The 17,198-nt window shown below is 38.4% G+C and overlaps 2 protein-coding genes, 1 long non-coding RNA gene and 1 pseudogene across 8 annotated transcripts; 2 read left to right on the plus strand and 2 right to left on the minus strand.

The window, feature by feature from the left end:
- The first annotated feature begins 76 nt into the window (after positions 1-76).
- LOC110179573 (cdc25-like protein phosphatase twine pseudogene) lies at positions 77-983 on the plus strand (annotated as a pseudogene). The gene is made up of 3 exons (XR_015272297.1): positions 77-138; positions 234-858; positions 961-983. The product of XR_015272297.1 is annotated as a cdc25-like protein phosphatase twine pseudogene (transcript).
- Positions 984-985: 2 nt separating this feature from the next.
- On the minus strand, positions 986-2,230 carry LOC110179571 (uncharacterized). Of its 4 annotated transcripts, none has more exons than XM_020947159.2 (5): positions 1,977-2,230; positions 1,755-1,905; positions 1,564-1,702; positions 1,353-1,490; positions 986-1,287 (listed from the first exon to the last, which is right to left on the minus strand). In XM_020947159.2, the coding sequence occupies exons 1-4, from the start codon at positions 2,084-2,086 to the stop codon at positions 1,357-1,359; spliced, it is 534 nt and encodes a 177-aa protein (XP_020802818.2). In that variant the 5' UTR covers positions 2,087-2,230; the 3' UTR covers positions 986-1,287; positions 1,353-1,356. The 4 variants fall into 4 exon arrangements, with proteins under 4 accessions (XP_020802818.2, XP_020802815.2, XP_020802817.2 ...); XM_020947156.2 differs by having other exon boundaries at positions 1,556-1,702; positions 1,977-2,227; XM_020947158.2 differs by having other exon boundaries at positions 1,336-1,490; positions 1,556-1,702; positions 1,977-2,211.
- On the plus strand, positions 2,126-4,443 carry LOC147643214 (uncharacterized). Of its 2 annotated transcripts, none has more exons than XR_015272298.1 (2): positions 2,126-2,199; positions 4,281-4,443. It is a non-coding gene; the product is annotated as an uncharacterized LOC147643214 (long non-coding RNA). The 2 variants fall into 2 exon arrangements; XR_015272299.1 differs by lacking the exon at positions 2,126-2,199 and adding an exon at positions 3,157-3,222.
- Positions 4,444-5,429: 986 nt separating this feature from the next.
- LOC110179541 (alanine--glyoxylate aminotransferase 2-like) lies at positions 5,430-14,021 on the minus strand. The gene is made up of 4 exons (XM_020947121.2): positions 13,086-14,021; positions 11,612-11,730; positions 6,965-7,199; positions 5,430-6,897 (listed from the first exon to the last, which is right to left on the minus strand). The coding sequence occupies exons 1-4, from the start codon at positions 13,175-13,177 to the stop codon at positions 5,844-5,846; spliced, it is 1,500 nt and encodes a 499-aa protein (XP_020802780.2). The 5' UTR covers positions 13,178-14,021; the 3' UTR covers positions 5,430-5,843.
- Positions 14,022-17,198: the final 3,177 nt, after the last annotated feature.

A 17,198-nucleotide genomic window follows, 5' to 3' on the forward strand; every position in this document is an offset into this window, starting at 1 on the left:
AAGTGTGCTTTACAATTTTTTGCCACGCCAAACCATTGTCCCATCCTGTTGCCTTGACTTTTGGGTCATTGATTGTCCAACGTTGACTACAGATTTTTCTTCTGACCGAAACGAATCGTTAAGAAAAAAAAAGCCACAGTAAGTTTCTTTACCAAAAATAAATTAGAAAAAGTAACCAATTAGAGTTGAACCAAGTATATACCATAAATAATACCCCTCGTAACCTTTTGCAGATGTATAGCAAGCTGAATATACTGGAATCCCACCTGATCGGGGATCTGAGCAAGCCCTATGCTCTGCCCTTCCTGCTGGAAGGCACTCGTCATCGTGATTTGAAGACCATTTCGAGCGATACCCTGGCCCGCCTCATGCAGGGCGAATTCGCCAAGGAGTTGGGTCCTGGCGGTGGTTATCAGATCATCGACTGCCGGTATCCATTCGAATTTGATGCCGGTCACATTCGTGGTGCCTGGAATATCTATTCATTCGACCAAATCCGGAAGACTTTTCCTAGCATAATAGAGGAGAATCAGGAGAAGGCTGCTCAGCGTCTCATTTATATCTTCTACTGCGAGTTCTCCGCGATGAGGGGATCCAGAATAATGCGCTACCTGCGCAACCATGATCGAAGCCATCATTATCGAAACTATCCGAAACTGAACTATCCTGAGCTCTATTTGCTGCACAAGGGCTATAACTCATTCCATGGAACACATTTGGATCTGTGCGAACCTAATGGATATGTGAGCATGCTGTCGCCGGAACACAGGGAGACCTACCGTACCGCCCGTCTCCTGGCCTGGTTGAATGAATAGCGACATCAAAAATAATAACATTTCCTGATCTTCAAGCTTGACGGTATTCTCTTCCATTGAGTTCAAATTATCAAATTATTATTTACAATATCAATTGAAATATACAATAAAATCTGCTTTGATTTGAATTTATCTCCCATTTCAGGTACTATTAATTGGCTTACCAGAAGTCATGAACATAATTTTTTATTTACTTTAAACATATGCAAATAAAATATAACAGCAGCAATTCACATGGATCTTACAAGATAATCACCTTTACGGTGGCATTTTTGTTAGAATCCTTAATGTATCTCTTGATGTCAATGTCAAAATCCATGATTTCCAAGAACGACGCTGTCGTCCACACAATACTCATATACAAAGCGAAAAAATTCAAATAGTAGAGCTGACCGATCAATATATAGTCGCCGGGGCCGTTGCGGTGATAAAAGTTCGGTCTTCGCAGGGAGGCGCCAAACATGATGACGAACTGTAGAATGCGAGTATTATGAGACACATTTATCAGATAGATACGTACATATATCTTTTTTTTACCACATTAGACATGAGCGTGTACACGACCAAGGTGGGAAACTCGATGTAAACGTTGTTCAATTCGGCACTGACAATGATCCCGAAGCATGTCACCACAAATAGCCTTTCGCTCCAAAGGATCACCTTGTGCCGCGAAATCTGTGGATCAATGGGTAACAAGGAGGAGGCCCAATTAGGAGAGGAGAGCACTGTTATGTACATACAAAGAGACCTCGCTCGTGACGCCTCGCTGCGTGGCCATAAATCGCACCGAGCCCCATCATCATATAGGTGACGCCCAAGGATATGGCGAGGCAGAAGTACGGCGCTTGTTGGGCGGGCTTCATGATGGACAACGTATTCACTTGGTACTGTAATTGATAATGCAAGTAATTACTCGTGGCTCACAATCCCAGTTCTTACCGTCCACAGGCCAGCCAGAATGCGCACCCATATTGACTTCTCCACAATCATGCGATAGAAGAAACCGTACAGCTGGATGGACAGGAAGCTGATGAAGAACTGGATCAGGCTGACAAAGTAGCGCTTCGCAAGGTAATCCTTCATGGACTTGCTGCCGGCCAGAGGGATTCAATTCAATTCATTAAAGATCCCAGCGTGTGCGACAATGTCTGCGCTACTCACATCTCCATGACCGCCGAGACCTGGATCTGTCCAATGACCAGCATACCGATGGTCACTGCGTAGGTAGGCCCAACCAGGCTCTTTTGTTGTCTAGGCGGCATATGCAACATACTGAGAGGTGCTTCAGATTTACGCTTTGCCAGGGGAAACTTTCATCTAAACTTTGGGAAACACACAAATGAAGCGCCAACTGGTTACAAAACAAAAGAAATTCCCAAAACAGGTAAGAACTAGTGATGCAAAAACATACTAGCGATAACGATACTATCGGCGTATCCCTTTTTTTTCAAAACATCGATACCCTTGGAGGCATCAAAGCTTGTTACGCTGTGAACTAATCATTTCCGCCCCTGTAAATCATATATATTCTTGATCAGTATCAACGAACGAATCGAATTATAATCCAAGTCAGAAGTTGCATGGTTTAATTTCCAACCTTATAGAGTATATACTCTGTACTTTACCTTACTTTATAATAATATAGATCGTGGTTCCAGACGAGCCCTCGAAAATTGAGAGAGCTATTTTTTCGTTATCAGCTTCTAATATCTGGTGAGAGAAGGTGTCGCTCTTTGAACTGCCCCTCCTTCCCCCCTCAAGTTCTCCCCTCTCAAGTTCTCCCCTCTCAAGTTCACCCCTCTCAAGCTCTCCCCTCTCAAGTTCTTCCCTCTCCTCTTTGCATTTTTGCATTTCACATTGTTCGGTTGAAAAGATCGGTCGAAGGTTGGTTGCAGCTCAATCAGAAAAGTTTGGAAAGTTAGGAAAGTTCGGAAAACGGCAGGAAAATGTACATATTCGCGGATATTGTGCTCTGTTGTGAAAAATCAGCACATCGGAGTTTTCGGAAACAGGTAAAAGTGTGAATATTTGTGTGTTGAAATTGGAACATTTACGACTAGGTAGCGTACACTGAGAATTTATGTGTGCTGTTTTATGTATTTTCTGTGTATTTTTATTTTTGATTTTTAATGTATATTATTTTTGTGTTATTATATATTATTATTATATTTATTTTATTCTTCTGATTTATTTTTTATTTATTATTTAATTATATTTTATTACAAAGTTATTTATTTTATTTTCTTTATTTTCTATAATATTTTTTTGGGTCTAGCACACATAGTTTGCCTGACTAACAATTTTTCGCCCGGTGTATTTGCGTGGATTTTAACGGTGAAGAGAAGAGGCAAACGTTACCAGCGTGGGAACTTTTACAATTACGAACAGAGTTACAACTACGAACAGAGTGAGTGAAGATCATTTCATCTTATTTTTTCTTATTCCCTTCTTCGTTTTGCATTTCTGATAACTGTCCTCAATCGAGAATGTTCGAATGTTTACATTTTATCCAAGCCGTTATATTAAGAGCTTTTAGTTAGTTTTTGTTTTTACTTGAGGAAAGGGAATCAATTCTCAACGATTTAAGGTGAAAATTGGAAGGGTATAAACACCTTCGGGGTGAGAAATTCAGCTGCCTTTCTTGCTAGGGGTTTTGGGGATCTTTATATATTAACAATTGTATATAAAAATATCTTCTAACGTTTTTGTTTGATAATTATTTTTTCCAACGATTTTTTTAGGACAGTCAAAATTTAAAAATCGCATCACTTTGTCAAAAATGTTGCATAGTTTAATTTCCAACCTTATAGAGTATATACTGTTTACTTTACCTTACTTTATAAGACAAAACCAAAGAAATAAAATAGATCGTGGTTCCAGACGAGCCCTCGAAAATTGAGAGAGAGCTATTTTTTCGTTATCAGCTTCTAATATCAGGTGAGAGAAGGTGTCGCTCTTTGAACTGCCCCTCCCTCCCCCCTCAAGCTCTCCCCTCTCAAGTTCTTCCCTCTCCTCTTTGCATTTTTGCATTTCGCATTGTTCGGTTGAAAAGGTCGGTCGAAGGTCGGTTGCAGCTCAATCAGAAAAGTTTGGAAAGTTAGGAAAGTTCGGAAAACGGCAGGAAAATGTACATATTCGCCGATTTTGTGCTCTGTTGTGAAAAATCAGCACATCGGAGTGTTCGGAAACAGGTAAAAGTGTGAATATTTGTGTGTTGAAATTGGAACATTTACGACTAGGTAGTGTACACTGAGAATTTATGAGTGTTGTTTTGTGTGTTTTCTGTGTATTTTTATTTTTGATGTATATTATTTTTGTGGTATTATATATTATTATTATATTTATTTTATTCTTCTGATTTATTTTTTATTTATTATTTAATTATATTTTATTACAAAGTTATTTATTTTTGGCTTCGCATTTATTTTATTTTCTGTATTTTCTATAATATTTTTTTGGTTCTAGCACACATATTTTGCCTGACTAACAATTTTTCGCCCGGTGTATTTGCGTGGATTTTAACGGCAAAGAGAAGAGGCAAACGTTACCAGCGTGGGAACTTTTTACAACTACGAACAGAGTTACAACTACGAACAGAGTGAGTGAAGATCATTTCATCTTATTTTTTCTTATTCCCTTCTTCGTTTTGCATTTCTGATAACTGTCCTCAATCGAGAATGTTCGAATGTTTACATTTTATCCAAGCCGTTATATTAAGAGCTTTTAGTTAGTTTTTGTTTTTACTTGAGGAAAGGGAATCAATTCTCAACGATTTAAGGTGAAAATTGGAAGGGTATAAACACCTTCGGGTTGAGGAATTCAGCTGCCTTTCTTGCTAGGGGATTTGGGGATCTTTATATATTAATAATTGAATATAAAAATATCTTCTTACGTTTAATTTGTTCTTTTGTTAGTTTTTTGAAGGTTAATAATTTTTATTTGATAATTTTTTTTTCCAACGAATTTTTTATATCATTCGTTTTGGACAGTCAAAGTTAAAAAATCGCATAACTTTGTCAAAAATGCATAAATTTCAATTCGGAAAGCGTTCCTGTGTTAGATGCTTGGCTCTTAAAAAATCTGCATACCAAATTTAACTTTTTAGGAAATTCAATTTTTTGTTGAAATTTTTGAAAATTTTATTTTATAAATTTTCATTTTTTTTGAAAAATTGGAAAAGTTTGTTTTGGTACCTGGGATGGCTAGAAAGATTCGCCTGCTTATGCTGATCAATAATATATATGATTTATAGGGTCGGAAATGGCTGCTTCACTGATTAAAATTACATTTTCCTCTGAATGATTCCTGAAATCTAAATTTATAATTGATAATTTTTTAAATATTTTTTGGGACAGTCAAAGTTTAAAAATGCAATAATTTCAATTAGAAGGAGGGATTTCCGACCCTTTATATCTTTTATATTTTTGATCAGTATCAACAGGCGAATCTTTCTACCCTACTTCGGCAGAAAATACAATTTTTTCAAAATTTTAAATTTAAAATGTTAAATTTTTAAAATTGAGAAATCGACGAATGTGTACATTTTTTGTTGATTTAAGAGCCCTAGTATGATTTATTTCCGAAATGGAAATCCAAAAATAAAACGTTACGCGCTTTTGCGGTTAAAAAAATATATGTATTTAACATTTTAATAACATTTTTTTTAATTTTGTGCTTAAAATACATAAAAAAAAAGGAATAATAATATTTGTAATAATGGGGAAAAGGTACACATAACAATGGAAGAAATTCGCGTTGGGCGCCCTACATTTTTCTAGATACTAGAAGATATCTGACGAACAGATTAATGGTTACAATGGTTACATATGCATGTGCTACAAATGACACTAAGAACTAATCAAAAAATATATATTTTTGGAGAGGGGGTGGGTAGGGGGACATGGGGACATGGGGACATGGGGATCATGGAATAATTTAAATATCCTTGGCGGCTAAGGCTAAAGCTATTTTGTGCCCGGGCGGAGAGGCATTGGTGGAGCTGCTGCTGGCCAACCAGCAGGCACTGCCTCAGACGGACTTGATGAGGCGATCCTGCCGCTCGAAGAGCTTCGTCTTGTTGGCCAGCGTCTCGGCGGCGGTGGCAATGACGCCACTGGTGGCAGCCACAGCGGCGGCGCTGCTGGTGGCACTGGTCAAACGATCCTGCATCAGGGTGGTGAGGCACTCGCGGAAGGCGAGCAGGAACTCATCGGCATTCTCCCGGCTGAAGCACATCGGCGGCTTTAGCTTGATCACGTTGTCGTTGGGTCCGTCGGAGGAGACGAGGACGCGGTGCAGCTGCTTCATCCGGTTGACCACCCAATGGGCGGCCTTCTTGTCCGGACTGCGCTCCGCCCGGTCCCGGACCAGCTCGATGCCCACAAAAAGTCCGGCGCCACGCACATCGCCGATGCACTCAAAGTCCTGCTTGAGACGATTGCACTCGCGGAGCAGATAGTCACCCAGGACAAGGGCATTCTGCTGCAGGCCCTCCTGCTCGATCACCCGCATCACGGCATTGGCAATCGCACACGAAACCGGATTGCCTCCGTACGTATTGAAGTAGGCCACTCCGGTGGCATGGAAGGCCTGGGCAATCTCCGGTGTGGTGACCACCGCACCCACGGGATGTCCATTGCCCATGGGCTTGGCCACGCACACAATATCGGGTATGACATTCTGGGTCTCGAAGGCCCAGTAATGGCTACCAACACGTCCGAATCCCACCTGAACCTCGTCGGCAATGCAAACGCCACCGGCGGAACGCACGGCCTCGTACACGGCCTGGAAGTAACCAGCCGGCGGCAGGATCTGGCCACCGCAGCTCTGCAGGCTCTCGGCTATAAAGGCGGCCACACCATGGCCATGACCCTTGGCCAACTGACGTTGGCATATCTCCTCAATGGGCCGGGCATACAGGGCGCCCATGTCGGCATCGGGATACATTTTGTCCGTGAACTGACCACCATAGATATCCGGACAGGGGGCCACATGGACATAGTCGGGTTTTGTCTCTCCGCCCGGCTGGTTGAACTTGTAGGGCGACACTTCCATCACGGACTGCAAATGGCCATGGTAGGCGCTGCAAGCAGAGAGAGGGGCAGGGATTAGAGATGGGATTTAGGTAGAGAGTTTTAGGTGGCACTCACTGGTCCAGGGTGATCACATCCTGGCGCTTGGTAAAGTTCCGGGCCAGTCGCAAAGCCAAATCATTGGCCTCCGAGCCGGAGTTGACGAAGAAGCACACGGACAGCGGCTCCGGCATCTTGCTGGTCAGTGTCCGGGCGCACTGCACCAGTTCGTCGTGTAGGAAGCGATTGTTTGTGGATATGGTGGCCATTTGCAGGGCACCAGCTCGCACCACCTCCGGATGGCAGTGGCCAACTGGAAAGTAAAAGTCCACTTGTTAGTTTTCGATTCAAAATACTGAGATTTATAGCAATGAGAACGAATGAGGCTAAGATCATTATTAATTGAATTTCGATTAAAGATTAGGGGAAAAAAAAGTAGATCTGGGTAGATTATTAAGACTCACTGGCCCCAAAAATAGAACCTTTGTTCGCAGCCCCCACACTTGACCATATCGGTGAAAGATTAGCTTCTAATTCTTATTTATAGATCAGGCAAAGTTCCGATTAGAACCGGGGGAAAACTTTACCCCCAAAAATAAATTGGAACCCGCACGTGATCTCTCCCTCCTCTCGGTTTAGCCTCGGTTCAGCTCCTCCAAAAATCCCACCTTTGGGGGCGTTATCACAGGGCTTGCACACACACACACACCCATTCCACTCATCCATTTATTTGCTGTGTGTCCAGACAGGCCCGGGTCCAAGTGCTCCAAGCACCCATCATCAGCCCATCCAGAGCAGTAGGCCCCGGCGGATGGGCGATAAGCAAAACGGGGCTGGCGGCACCCGGCTTTAGAGCACTCCGCTCCCGTACCGTCCCGTTCCGAGGCAAGATTGCGTCGCTTTGGGGGTCAACTACTCGTTCCGATTGTGCCTCTAATTCTGTCACGGATTCGTATTTGGTTTCGGATTCACGCCCCTTGATAAGCGTCTGCCATGGGATCACGTGAAGTACACGCGATGCCTTCACGTTTGTAGTTTCTGATAGGGCAGAGAGTCTCGAGTCGAGTCTCGAGTCCAGTGGGTAATGAGTAGTGGTGGTGGTGGCCACTGATTAGGCACTTTGCACTGGGGCATGACCATGGGGTAGTCTCCGTCTATTCAGTAGTATTTATTATATTTGTAACTTGATTCAAGTGCCACAAAAGTACAGTTGAGTTGTAAATAGTTGCTCAACGACAAGGGGGAATCACCCATGAAAGAAAACAAAGAGGTAGAGTTTCCCTCGAAACAAAACATGTGAATTGAGTTTCCTATTTTTCGCAACATCTTGGCAAGTTGACATGATTTTTCTCACTTCCACTGCCGCACCCCATGGTTTTCCCTCTGTTTTGTCCAACCGCCCGTTTGTTTTTCCCCTTATCTCAACAGAATTTTCCACTCGCAATGTGTGGCACAGCTGATTGCTCAGATCCCTCAGAACCCTGGACCTCCTCCGCCTCCTCCGCCTCCTCCTCCTCCTCTATTGGAACTAGATCGGACGCTAGACTGTACGCTGGACGGGATCATGCTTAGGAGCTATCTCGAGTACATTTCCATTCGGCACGAGACGTTCACATGTTGTACCCCCTCTCCTCCAGAGCACCGATAAGGTTTGTGGACTGCCCTGGAGTGGAGTGGAAAAAGTAGCACGAGATTACACGGAACGTGGTTCCATTTCCATTTCCATTTCATAATAATAAAGCGTCGCAGCAATAGAAATAACATGTTGTTCAGTTCCAACGATCGTTCAACACGTGCACTGCCTTATCACGTTTGCAATGGGGTAGTTTTTTGTTATTAATTCCTACATTGTTATTGATTATATAGTGTCAATATATATGGTCAGAGGGCATTACATAAAGGTCTCTGGGTAGTATCAATCGATGGCGTGATCGAAAATAGAGCGTTGCAAATGCCTATATAGGTCACCATTGAAGACGATCTCATTTCTATAACATTTTATGAGAGGGCCTAAAGACGGCATCTTGATTTGATCATTAGTAATGCTTATGATCTGTAATTTAAGATATTTTTAAGATTTATTTAGAATTAATACCAAGGAAGTAAGGACAGAAGGCGGAAGAGTTACCTATGATAGCTTAAAGAAGCTTTTCAAGAACCCCCCATTTGAATTGATCTTAGGATCTATATATTATTCAATATATTATGTAGCTTCTAGTGCACTTAAATAAGCTGGAATTATTTCCAATTAATACATAATAATCTCGATTATAGATCGCACTGAAAAAAGGGTACCTTCCCTGATAGCCCCTACAAAGAGTGAGTTGCAAACTATTAATAGTCGGGCCCCGACAACAATTTCACCACTTGTCCCCGTGGAAATGACTATCAGGCCCCTTTAGTACGTGTTTCTAGGATTGACCCCCCCTTGTTTTAGGCACTAAAACTTATTTATAAATAAATACGAACAAATTAATAGAGCACAACGTTATCACTCATCCGTCCGTCCCCATTGGATTTCCATTTCTATTCCATGATTTCTCATTAGATTCGCAATGCCAATGGCCTCAGCTTATCAGCATAAAACCGGAGCAAGAACAACATTAAAAACAACATATAAATCACTAGAATTTAAAATTAAATTTAGAAAGGTCAACTTTAAATGTCCAACTAATTTGTTAATGATTGGAATTTGCAAAAAGTAAACAAATCAAGAAGTTTGTTTAATATAGAATTTGGATCTATAAATATGCCTTAATATAGTAGTACTTAATTAATTAACTAATCAAGGCAACTATAAGGCATACTCCTTATCTTTCACTGAACTGTGGGATCCTTAGACCTATATCATATCTTTTTAGAGCTACCCAAAACGTAACTCTGAACCCATCAGAATCATAAAATTTAATATATTTTCCTTACACAGATTATTGTAAATGGAAAATTCCGTTGTAGGAAGCATTTAGGAAAAAATATATATATGTATGTATATAAATCCCAGCAAATTGGCAAATTGGAACCCAGACAACGTCAGTTCCTCCTCCCTGTTGTTGATGTTGTTGATGTTATTCAGCTGATAAGTTGATATGGTTTTAGGCGACCCCCCTCGATGTCCGGCGATGATATATGTTTTGTTATGCACGTAATACCCGGTGTGTGTACTCGGTGTACATTTTATACGCAAATGCTGTTATTGTTATTGTTATTGTTATTATGAGTGATTGTCTTGATGGGACGACTGTTGTTTTAATCGTCAGTTATTGCTCTGGGCGTCTGTGTCGAGTCGGGGCCCGAAATCCGAAATCCGAAATCTGAAATCTGAAATCAGATCCAACTGGCCACTCCCGGACCCGGACCCGGGCCCGGGCCCGCCGCCCCGTCATCCGATTCCGTCAGGCAGCATCTAAAAAAAAAAAATTACCCACAGGTCGGTCCGTCGGTGGGCGATGTGTGATAAGGCTGACTCAGTCGCCAGCCGGCGCAGCTGGTTCCCCAATCGGGGCCTGAACATGCCGCCGCCGCCGTCTGTTGGCTGCTGACTGCTAACTGCTCCCCGCTGGTTGCCACTTGTATCTATATGGGCCTTGAACTTGTTGCCAAACTGTCGGGCCCCCTCTCCCCGCACCCCTCCCTTCTCTCGGCCAGAGTGCACTTTGCATCCGGCGTGTGCCATTTGCCTTTGCTAATCAGCATAATCAGAAACAGAAACAGAAACAGAAACAGTAACCGAAATAGAAATAGAAATATAGGATCTGGGATAGGTGTCGACGTCCGACTGGCCGGACGGGGGTCCAGCGTTTGTCGTCATCAGGCCCCGGTTCCAGAATTGCCGCCTTAGCGAATTGAACTTGACAACTGGCCTTGGCTTTATATATAAATATATATATATTTCATTAACTAACCAACAAATATTGAAAAATTGAACCTCTATCGTTAACAGAGGTCGCTTTATCGAATTTTTAGTTAGTTTTTAATTAGTTCTATTCAATTTTTAATATGTTTCCTAGTGAAATGCAAATCATTATGACAATTGCAGGTTTCCTATCATTGTACTCATATTAATTTTATTATTTCTATACAAATTTCAAATCCTACAACTCTCATAAAATATATTCTTAAATATATTCAAATATTTATATAGTTCTTAAGAGATTTTAGAAAAGTTTCATTGTTATGCTATCTATTCTACATCCATACCTCTTTTAGAAATCTATATATTTTCACATTATAGCATTTCTAGTCGCTTTTTAGGTATATTTTTATAATTAAAGACTATACCATTCCTTTTTGCGTATTTACCTAATTATTAATTTAAATAAAAAGTCGCAATAGATGATGTTAAAAGGGAAAAACAACTCATATAATTGGTTACAGGGCATTATATGTTCAACTAATCAAACTTTAAAAACTCATAACTTTGTTAAAAATCCCTTAATTTCAATTCGGAAAGCTGTTCTGTGCTAGTTTTTAATTTGTTAACAAATCTGCATACTCAATAAAAAAGGTAAATTTTTGTCAAATTTCAACAATTTTAACGATGTAACCCCTTTCCTTTTTCTTCAAAAAATTTCAAATTTTTGAAAATTTGTTTTTCTGCCAGAAAGATTCCCCTGTTAATGCTGATCAAGAATATATACGATTTATAGGGTCGGAAATGATTTCTTCACTGCTTTACAAGCTTCTGACTAAAATTCTAGTATTACAAAATATGTTAGATGGACTTACCGTGGGCCACATTGTTGATGCAGTCCAAGTACCGGGTTCCCTCCTCGTCGAACATGTACTGACCTTGGCCCCGTACGATTTTCAGGGGATCAGAGCGGTAGAACAGCTGACAGGCTTGCCTGTAAGAGAGCATTAAATAATTAGTGAAAATAACATATAATAAAAAGAAAGCACACCGCCCATAAAGCTAGATAGTTGGGTTACAATGTAAGGTAAGGCCAGGCGACGGCAATGACGTACTCCGGGGAGGGACTCTATAAACCGGGGCCTAACCGCTCCGATTACGTCCGATCCATCCAACCCACTCCACACTCCCAATCTAATGGTTATTGCATTTGTTGTTTGCCAGACAAAAACAAGGCGGCGAATGTTTGATAAACATTTAATGGGAGGAGGAGGAGGAGGAGGAGCGGGAGAGTGCACAAATTAATGCACTTTGATCGTTTATGTATATATTTTCTAAATATATATATAGATTCTTGACGATTTGGAAGGTGTGTTGACAAAGAAATACGTTTTTAAATATATTTAAGGCATACTTTCGAAACAAGAAATATGATTTAAATAAGAAGCAATGGGGTTTTCTTTAAGTAAAGCAATTTATCATGAATTTTAACCTTTGAAATTGATGTTTAGGGGAACTTTTTTCAAGGAAACTCTTGTTTTCTTCTTCAATTTTAATGAAAGGGGACAAAGATTGATTTGAACTAGGTGAGAAAGTGTTTATATTATTTCAATTAAAATAAAATATATAGTACATAAAACAATCAACAAAAGCAAGCTGACTAATTTAACTATTTAGAAATTAGAGCAAACCCGTGGCAGCTATTTTTAAAACAAACCAAAAAATGGGAATATATGTCATGTGTTCTATTGCTATTGATAAATGAATTTAGAATATAGATATATATTATCTATATAATTTAATTATAATTCAACAGAAAGCCTATAGAGATTATATATAGTATTCAAATGATTTTCAAAGTAAAGTAACTAGGACGAGAGAGACATTTAGATATTTGAAACCAGGCTAATGTAAGTTACATTTCCGCTTCAAAACTGAATAATCAATAAAAAAACGAAAATAAATAGCCAATTTTTGGCGCTCGCACTTTCTCTCTCTTGTTCTCTCTCTCTTTGTCGCTCTTTCATCATTCTTTTTGGGAGGCAGCGACTGCAGGTGGCAACAGTGCCAAGAATAAAGAGGAGGCAGAGGGGCAGGGCGGCAGGCGATGAGTGGGCTGTGTTTTGGGGATGCCGCCGCCGCACTTGACCTTGACAGCCAAAGCGAATTCAAGGCAAGGTCGCAGGCTCACTCGACCCAGTTGGGCGGATTGTTGGAGGCTTGGGATACGTATACGTAATGTGACGTATACTTAATATGGCAGTTTACATTTTAGAAGTTTTATATATTTTTTGAAATATTTTTAATCAATCAAGAAAGTAAGGAAGGAAAGGAAAGGATTATGCTCACCCGATGTGTTGGTTGCGCAGCTTGATGGTCTCCGTCTTGGTCAGCTGTTCGCTGGCCACCGACTTCAGTTGCGATTCGTGGGCGAAAGGCATTTCGACTCAACTTTAACTCGAACTTGAACAAAACTTGGTTTTAAACTGGAAACAAACGGCGTTTAAGGAGGCGCGCACTTTTCAACTTTTGAAACTGGTTGCGTGTCCTGCTGCTCAGAATAGGGATCTGTGGCTGTTGTTGTAACTGGATTTCCGGCAAGGATTTGCTGGACGCTGGACGCTGGCAGGCACGGACGCCTTGCTCGTCTTTTGGGCGCTTTGAAATTGTCGCCGAAGCAAGTTTCCTTCTCGCTTATAAACACACAGTATCGAATATGCTCGCTCGCCTATCGATGTTTCGTATCGAAAATGCTCGCTCGCCTATCGATGTTTCGGTGGTGGGCTATCGCATCGGCATCGTGATTAATCGATTAGCGGTGAGAAAAATATATACTAGTACTCCCCCGATATTAAGGAAAATCGTTGGCTTTTATGTTTTTTCTGTTTTCTTTTGTTTTTTTTTTTTGTTGGTTTTTATTTGTGTTTTTTTTTTGTTGTATTTTTTTCCCCGTTTTATTTTCATTGTTTTAAAATGTGTTCATTTTTATATTCTTCTTTTTGCTGTGTATACTTTAATTTTTCTCTTTCTCATTTTATTCGTATTGAAGTTTTTGGTTTTTCTTGTTTTTTTTTTTTGTTTCCTTTTAATATAGTAGATATATTGCATATTAAATTAGTTAATAATAATGCGCGTCTCTAGCTTTCTCTCTCTCTCCTCGCAACCACCACAACTCAAGCCTGCCTGCTGCTTTTCCGTTTCCGCTTTTCCGCTTCGTGAAAACTATTAAAATTCGAAAATGATTTCTTCAATTTCTCTTTACATCTCATGGTTAAAAATCATTCATATTCATATATATATATATATACTATATACATATGTGTGTATGCATAGTTCTGTTCATATATAATTTAATTCATTTAATGGTCATTGTTTTCTGTTATATTATTGTTGTATGTTCGAATATATAAAATAAGCTTTTTTATTTAATTTCCGTTTTGTCTCTTAATTCATTCTGCTTTGCTTTGAGTTTATGCCTGTATAATTATAATTATTTATTTAGTTTGCCGTATTATTTGTTGTTTACAATTTGTTGCTATTTTTGTAAAGAATATTCTCGCTTTTCTTCTGTTTTATTTTTTTATTTTATTAATATTATTATTCTTGGTTTTCATTTATATGTTGTTAGTTATTAAGAGTAGCTTGTTTTTGGCAGAGTTTCTGTTCTTCATCGTCATCTGTTTATGTTTTTGTTTTTTAAAAAGTTGTTAGCACTTTTTACTTAAGAGAAATGTATTTATTTACGTGTTTAAAGCACTTTAGCATCGCTGTGTGTGAGTGTGTGTGGTGTGTGTGGCAATGAATTAAAGCTTTGCATTGTTTTTTGGGGATTTTTGCGACCGAGAAAAATCACAAATCATTGAAAACGGAAAGGAAACGCGTGAGAAGTGTGTCTGGGTTTTTTTTTATTCTTTGCTTTTTATTTACAGCGATTGGTAAAAAAAAAAACATTTTTATTATTCAATAATTATTGAATTAAATATTTATATCGTTCTTTTTTCCTGTCGATTTATCTCTGATTTATATTTAAGCCTTCAACATGCCACGTTGCATCTTCTCAGTGTATAAATATTTTTTCTGTCGCCCTCTTACTTTCATTTTTTTTACTATTTTTTCGCTCTCCGAATTTATTTATGTTTTTTATATATATATATATTTTTTTTTTTTGTTTTATTTTTCTCATTTTTTCGTTAAAAAGAACACTTTTGTAGCGTTTCTACAATTGGTTTTTATTTTCTGTTGTTTTTATTTTCCGATGTCGAATAAAACGCTAAAATACGCAATGTAAATAAGTATTGTATATATATATAATATATATATATATATATATATAGATATATATATTTATAAATATATATATAAATATATATATTATATATATATATATATATATATGTATGTATATATATTTTTTTTGTATATAATAGTTTTTGTTTTTCGCTTGTTTTGGTTTTTTTCTGTAGGCATATATATAAATAACGCTCCATTGTATATATATATATATATATATTATATACATATATTTATGTATATGTATGACTATATTTTTTATGATAAACTTTTTTGCGCGTTTTCCGTTTCGTTCGTTTAAACGGTTTTTTTTTTTTGTTTTTTTAGCAAGCAATTTTTATATGTATATATATATATATATATATAATTAATATATATTTATTAGTTTAGTTTATAGTTTTTGGTTTTATTTTTATACAGTGCAAAAATGTACAAAGAGCGAACAACTCATAGATTCCAGGGTTGCCAGGCCACCGCGTGGAGAGGAGGATCTCTTCTGGCACAGCGAGGATATCGCTTTGCAGCACTGGGAATTCGTTTCGTAAATGATAGAATTTCATAAAGCCTAAGTTCGATTGCTACAAAAAAATGTCCTATATATGTATATAAATATTTGAATATACATATATCGTGTGTGTGTATATATTGTATATATATATATATATATATATTTATATATTCAGAGTTTTTGTCGTTCTACTGGTAACTGTTGTCATCATAAGTATTTAAAGTATGAGGTAATGCTTTATTTCCGACTTACAATTAACATTATATTATGTCCGCGTCAATAGTCTAATTCTATCTGTAAATCTGTAAATATATACGGCAAGCAACCAGATCTCGCCTCTCCGCCGTGCGTATGACTATATACACGTCTCTATAGTGGGTGTGTTCTATATCTTGATACTGATTCTGATTCGGTTGGAAAAATAACTCTAGGCTTGGAGTTTCGAAAGAATATCAGTGGCAGTTAAATGATATAGGGTTGTATTTCCTTAAAGATCATGGAACATGTTTGGTTTAGAGATCAAGAATCGTAAATAACTTGAAATTGTAGTTTTAACTCCAGAGGATCCAGTCGATTAACCTCTGGAACTCTGACAGGATATCTTTTGTCATCGATATCAAGGAGCTCGCTCCGTGTTTAAACTTGTTTCGATTACAAACATGACTTCCGGTTGGGAAAAGTTCAAGAGTTTTATAAAACACACTGTTGATCTCGCCCCGATTGAAATATACATATATGTGTTGAAATTTATTAAAAATTTTACCTTTTGCTATATTGTTAGCTGTGTGGATTGGACTCTTGGGTCTTGGGTTGGCTTGTGCGGCGTTCTTCTCTAAGTTTAGTTTTTGGAATTGGTTCACTACGCTTGTGTAAAATATGCGCTAAATGTGATCTAAAGGCTAAATCGGCTACGTTAACATTATGTTTGCATTTATTATTATTTTTTTAATTGTATAATTTTCTTGTTTCTTGCATTCCCGCTTTCGTTTCGATTCGTTTTGCTCTTCAGTTATTGTTTTTATTGTTGAGTGTGGCTCAAGTCAATGGGTAAATGGTTGCTACTAAATGGGTTATTATTTTATACGGTATTTCATATTTTACAAAAATTGTTTTCGTGAACAAAGCGTGAAATCTTTGCTAAGTTTCTTGTTTTTCATGGAAAAAGTCAACTATAATGTAATTTAAAAACATTTCTCTCGTTAAGTGTAATTTACAGAATGCGTTTCGTTAACTATGTATATTTATAAATATATATAGATTTAGTTTTCGATTTTTTTTTGTTTGGGATTTCTCTTTTGTATAAAACTGGCTACTAAAAGTTTACAAATTACGCGATTGCTTACAGAACTCGAATCCGATCTCTGGACTCGATGTACATACGTCGGTGATAGTACAAAAACACAAATAGTTACAATATTTATATATATAAGACATTATCGTCAATCCAATGCGTATATTTACAACCTCCAAGCGGGGACTAAGACTGAGACTGAGGTGCTTCCGGGATCCGCGATCGTGTAAAAACTATTCAATTATATCATATTTATATTATAATATGTAACGTATTTAATGAATCCTCAAGAAAGTGGCAGTTTCCTTTTTTAGTTTCAATTGGGCGTGAGTGTTGTGGGAGGAATCGGTTGAAGGGTTCACAAATATACATC

The sequence above is a fragment of the Drosophila serrata genome, unplaced genomic scaffold, assembly GCF_035046125.1.
Source record: "Drosophila serrata isolate PLE 108 unplaced genomic scaffold, ASM3504612v1 contig_276, whole genome shotgun sequence".
NCBI classification, from domain to species: Eukaryota; Metazoa; Arthropoda; class Insecta; order Diptera; family Drosophilidae; genus Drosophila; species Drosophila serrata.